General features: G+C 39.5%; 1 protein-coding gene across 1 annotated transcript in view; it reads left to right on the top strand.

The window, feature by feature from the left end:
- The window catches only part of LOC104081775 (receptor tyrosine-protein kinase erbB-4), a gene marked incomplete at both ends in the record, with an annotated part of 65395 nt that overhangs the window by 27924 nt on the left and 31860 nt on the right, over positions 1-5611 (top strand). Inside the window, 2 exons of the mRNA XM_009584638.1 lie at positions 2796-2928; positions 5388-5481. Coding sequence (XP_009582933.1) covers positions 2796-2928; positions 5388-5481 — 227 coding nt within the window. The remainder of the gene's footprint in view (positions 1-2795; positions 2929-5387; positions 5482-5611) is intronic.

Genomic DNA, 5611 nt, shown 5'->3' with positions numbered 1-5611 from the left:
AGAGGAGACATCTCTATGTAATGGAATGCTAGCCTGACCTAACTCAGGTCTCTCTTGCTGTGCTGGAATCTCTGAGAATTAGTGCCCTTTAAAGTAAATTAAATGAAGACATGGAATTACCCCTAAATTTAATTATTTTATGTTTGGCTGTACCTGATTTGACCTTTGAGGCAAAAGAAAAACCAAAAAGATACTTCTGAACACCTTCTAGATATTGTCATTAAGAAAGCACATGTAATATAAATATATACATATATATGTATTCAAGCATTCCAGCCTTGATAAGACATGACTGTGCAGACTTTTCACATCCGAGGTTATTTGTGGTATTGTATTGACTAAGACAGTGCTCATCTACCTGCTGAATTACATGTATTGTACAGTAGAGCCATGCAGGGTCAGCAACAGCGCTGTACAGGTAGGAAGCATGCTGGTGAATCTCTTGTTCTTGGATCAGTTTGCCTGCAAGGGCTGGAGGACATGAAACCTTTGATTGGTTTCTATGCTGCTTGTAAAGGTGAAATGTCCTTTTTTGGCACTGAATTATGAAAATGTTCTAGGCAGAAAAAGAAACAAGTAGATGAAAATCTGCTATTCTTGATCTCGATAAAGCAAAATGTCCTATTACAAGAAGAAAGGAAATATGGAAGAAGCTGCACTCCTTCTGCCTACTCGGTACATGGGCTAGGAGAGGGAAACCGTGCATTTTTTTTTCTGAAAGAAGTGCTTTCTGACAAATTCAGTGGTCAGAAAGCAGGGTGACGGTGGGAGGAGGATGGGACAGGTAGTGTATATCAAAGGAAAGCAGCCTGCCAGTGTGACATGAATTTCCTGCATGTCAGCAGGCAAGAGGAGGTGCAGGAATTGCCTTGTAGGAAACAGAGGAGGACGTAGGCTAGGCATGCTGTGTAGATGAGAAAGATGGGTTTGACAGACATGGTGCCAACATCAAACAATGCTGCATGATGAAAAGCGGTGATTAAAGAGCAGTTAAGGAGAGAGTCACTGTGTGAAGCTGCATGCTCTCCCGTTCAGTAGGCTGCTATGACAGATATTCAGTGGTTCAAATGTGAGACATTATATACACCATAGCACAGAATAACCAGTGTTTAAACATGCTGTGGAGAGCAGAAAGCATCTTTCTGCTGACTCTCTCATGATTTAGAAGGGCTTTGTGCTTCTCGGGTAATAAAACTCAGTATACTCTTTAATTGTTACGGTAGATTGTAATGGACAGTACCTAACTGCACTGTTCCAGTCTTGACAGTGGAGACAACACCATCCGGTACCCTGAAATGAAAACAGGGCTTTTTTTTGCAGTCACCCAGCTATGCTGCTGTACTGAAAGAAGTGTAGAAAAATAGTGCGCAAAGAACTACTGTCTTTTTATTTAATATAAAGCTGCCAGAGGGCTTTTTGCATTTTTGCAAAAAGGTTTTTTGTTGATTTTGCTATTACCCCTCTTTAAATGTGTGCTGGGCATATGCAATTGCTGTTTTATACGTGTATTCAGTGTGCGTGCGTATTTGTTCCTGACTGGGCATCTTTGCTACAGCATTGGAGGGGGTTGTAGAATCCTACCAACAAACCTACTTTTAATTTGTTATTTGGCACTTCCCTCAAGTTGTTTCCAGTGGTTTAAAAAAAAAAACACAAGTGTTTATATATTTGCCATCTCTGATATTTCAGATCTTTCCTATTTTTAATCTACTCAGTCTACTGTGTAATCATTTGCATAAAACATTTCATCATGCAAGAGTGAATTCAAATTAAGAGATCTACTCTTGCACATGCCACGGTCTGGCTGAATCTGTGCAACTGGACTTTCTTCAGATGCTGGAGAGATAACATGTTTCCTTTTGCTCTTTGCTTATATTCTCCATCTGTCACAGCCATCTAGATATTTATGTAGAGAAGGATTTGTATAAAATAAAAAGACAGAATTAATTACATTGTTTGAAATAACTTTTCCCCTCACCCTTTGTTCATTTTGTTTATTGAAGCTGAATTTTAGTTTTGAGACAGGGACCATTGTTTATTTTATGTGGTTTTGGGGTTTTAATGTAAAGGCTCTTTGGCTCTTCAAGTGCTTTTGCAATAAACAATTTTTAAAAACGCAGTTAATGATGACTTTTCCCCACCATTGTAAGTTTTATTTCAGGGAGTCCTCAATTCAGAGGTAGTGTTTTATATTTTAGTTTAATAGCCCTTCTGTGGATTTGGACAAGTGATTTTTTTTCAAATGCTTTAAATTTTTGGCATTTACCATGTCCCACGTCAGGGAATCCTGCAGCTTGATCTATACTTTCTTTGAAGAAAAATCTCAGTTTTGAACCCTATTGGGTTCCTGTCTCTTTGAGTGCCCATGAGGGACTTGGAAGAAGCAATGAACAATTGTTTCATGCTTACTTATCTTCTTCTTGTCATTCACGATTTTATAGACCTTTATCATGTCCTTTCTCACCCATATCTAAGGCTACTCTTCTGTTTATTCCTGGTATAGAAGCTCTTCTCTAGTTGTGATCATCCTTGCAGTGCTCTTAAACCTTTTTCTCACTCTACTATATCCTTTCTGAAAGAAACAGACTGGAAGCATGTATAGTATTCAAACTGTGAGTGCACAGTGTGTTTCTGTAGTGGTATGATAGTAATTTTCTGGTTTTTCTCTATTCTGTTTCTAGCAAATATGAACATTCAGTTTACTTTTCTGAGTATGGCAGAATGCTGAATGAAATGTTTTCCTTTGGATTTCAGGGGACTATGTAAATTAATGATAGTATCCTCTCTCTCTGCAGCTGCCGATGGAATGGTGTGTAATGAATTATGCTCAAGTGATGGCTGTTGGGGGCCAGGGCCAGACCAGTGTCTCTCCTGCAAGCGCTTCATCAGGGGAAGGACCTGCATAGACTCTTGTAACCTGTATGATGGGTAAGATATTTCCCTTGCACTTTTCCCTAAAGTTGCTGACTAGATTGTTCAGGACTTTAATGAGTAAGTTGTTTTGGTTTTACATTAATCAATATCTGGTTCCATTGCCAATATTACTGATTTTGAGTGAAATATATTGTGGGATAAGTTTCAAGTATTTCCAGATCTGAACTTCTGTAGAAGGCTTTACCTAGTATTCTGCTGACTAAAATTTTCAACCAACATCAGAAGTTTGTTGTGCCTGTTGCATTCTTGATGATGTGAACAATTGGATTTAGGTGAAGGCTAAAAAACCCACCATTTAGCCCTACTTGAATATTGACACCGCTATTCAGAAACGCATACAATTATGTTCTTTCAGATTAGTTAGATTTAGGCGTGTGATAAAGAATAAGGACCTCAAAGTAGGAAAACTCACTCTTTTTTTTTTTTTCATAATACACTATGTATGTATACACACAAAAATAAATAATAAAACCAAGATGAGTTCTTCCCCCCTTTCCTTCTCCCACTCATGCATGTGCATCATCTTTTCTGGAGGATAAGTGGAGGAATACCTACATATGGCACAGCCAGGGTGGCTGAGTCTGGCTTATGACAGAAAAATAGAGCTGAACTGCTTATATTAGCTGCAGCAGAAAAATTCATGATTAGGCTGTGGAGGGAAGCAGGTGGAATTTCACTTCCTGTGTAACAGGATAGCAAGGTCCCTGGCACCTCTTCTAAAGTCAAGATAAAAAACCTAAATTATTTTAATTATCTTTTTCAGCTCAAACTGCTAATTGAAAATAAGATCACTCTGTGGTTTCTTTCCCTTCCTTTTCCTGCCTTGGATACCAACTCATGTAAATGTTATGGAAAGAGTATTGAATGAACTCCCCTATATATGTGAAAATATTCTAAACTCTTCTGTCTGGACAATGCATGCAAAAAAAATCTTGTCAGAGTACTGTTTTATGTGCTTAAAAGCCCACCTCCTCCCCCCTGCCCCAAAAAAGAAAAAAAAAAGAAAAAGAAAAAGAGAGTTGCAGACCACAGTTGTGTTCTCATATGCACCAGAATATATTGGACCACATTTGGTGGCTGGTGTCGCCATGAAGCCTATTACAGTAAGATCATGAGGAGGCTCTCATGACCAGCCCTCAAACCAGGATGTTCTGATCTGTGTTGATTAGTGAATTTACACTTTCCACAGGCTCAGTTCTTTCCTGAGTATGTGATTTGTGACCTGGGCTTGGGGAGGAGTTTTCCGTTTGTTTGTTAGAGAGCTCTGCATGTTCATCTCGCAGGGCAGCGGCGGTACTTCAGGGTAGGGTCAGATGTATTTGACTTCTCTTTTAGCCCTCAACGGGAAGGCTCTATCTCCAAAGCCAGAGGAGGGTGAGCTCACTTGCTGTGGTCAAGTTAGGTTTTCCTCAGCTGTATTGTTGCAATAGATCCTAATGGCTGTAGAGGAGCAGAGGAAGAACATGGATTAACTAAGAGCAGAGGCCTTCACCTTTACCTGAATGTTACTAGAGCCCACTAACATGAGTGCAGCACATCTGTAACTGTTTAATGCAAATATTTTAACTGGTTAGCGCAACAAAATGGGATCCATCTGCAAAGCTTAGGTGTCCAGTCTGAGCTAGTTACATAGATTCTCTCTGTGGTTAGTGGGAGAGAAGTGACCTGTTCAGGTGTTCATTCATCTCGGCCTAGAAGAAGGTGGGATGAATTGTGTTGGGAAGGTGCTGGGGGTTTTTTTGTGAGTGGCAACTGGAAGCTGAAATGAGACATCTGGTGTTTGAAGGAAGAAATCCCACCTATTATCACTACTTTTCCCCCCCCTTATAAGTAGTTAATATAAAAAAATAAATCACTCGGGTGATACTTTCTTGTGGATACATGACATAAATGAGCAAAAGGATTTTTTTGACATTTTATAGATTCAGACCTCAGTCTAGAATTGCTGTTGATGAAAAGTTATGAGCCTTTTGGAGAATGGGCTTTAAAACAGGAGTGTGTGCAGAGCCTTAACTAAAACAACAAGAACAGCACTGTGATCAATGCGCTTTTTAATCTTCTGTCTGATAGTGATGTCTCACATGTAACAAGTGGCTTCCTGAGTCTGAGCCACGAGGGACAATTCCAAAGATAAAAATCGAGAAATGAGCTGCTTTGTCCTGTTAATGAGGTCCTTATTTCTTAAGGAAAGAGGAGAAAAGACACTCTAGTTTTATACTGGTAAACAAGATGTCTACTGCTTCACCTGCCTATGAATGATGTTGCTGATGGGGCCTGGTTTTCAGCTGGTGTAAAGCAGCATAATGTTGTTAAGAGAAGTGATCTCAGCTGGCACAGTCTGCTGACCTTAGTGAAGCTGAAGTGATTTCCACCAGGTGAAGAGCCAGCCATTTCATCTTAGTTTCAGTCTCACTTTTGCTTTCTCCTGACTTGCCTGCAAAATATTTTCCTAGGGAATTCCGAGAATTTGCAAATGGTTCTGTCTGTGTGGAGTGTGATCCCCAGTGTGAAAAGATGGAAGAAAATATGATCACGTGCTATGGGCCGGTAAGAACAAAATTTGGTGTATTACGGGCTAGCTTGTTGAAGTGTGCTAAAGCACAGGCATTTTCTGCTTATAGAATTTAGAGCGGCTATTGAAAATTAATGTTAACAAAAGCAGAAAATATGCATATTC

This window comes from Fulmarus glacialis, unplaced genomic scaffold (assembly GCF_000690835.1).
Source record: "Fulmarus glacialis isolate BGI_N327 unplaced genomic scaffold, ASM69083v1 scaffold17549, whole genome shotgun sequence".
NCBI classification, from domain to species: Eukaryota; Metazoa; Chordata; class Aves; order Procellariiformes; family Procellariidae; genus Fulmarus; species Fulmarus glacialis.
This window is presented reverse-complemented; position numbering and strand designations above follow the sequence as displayed.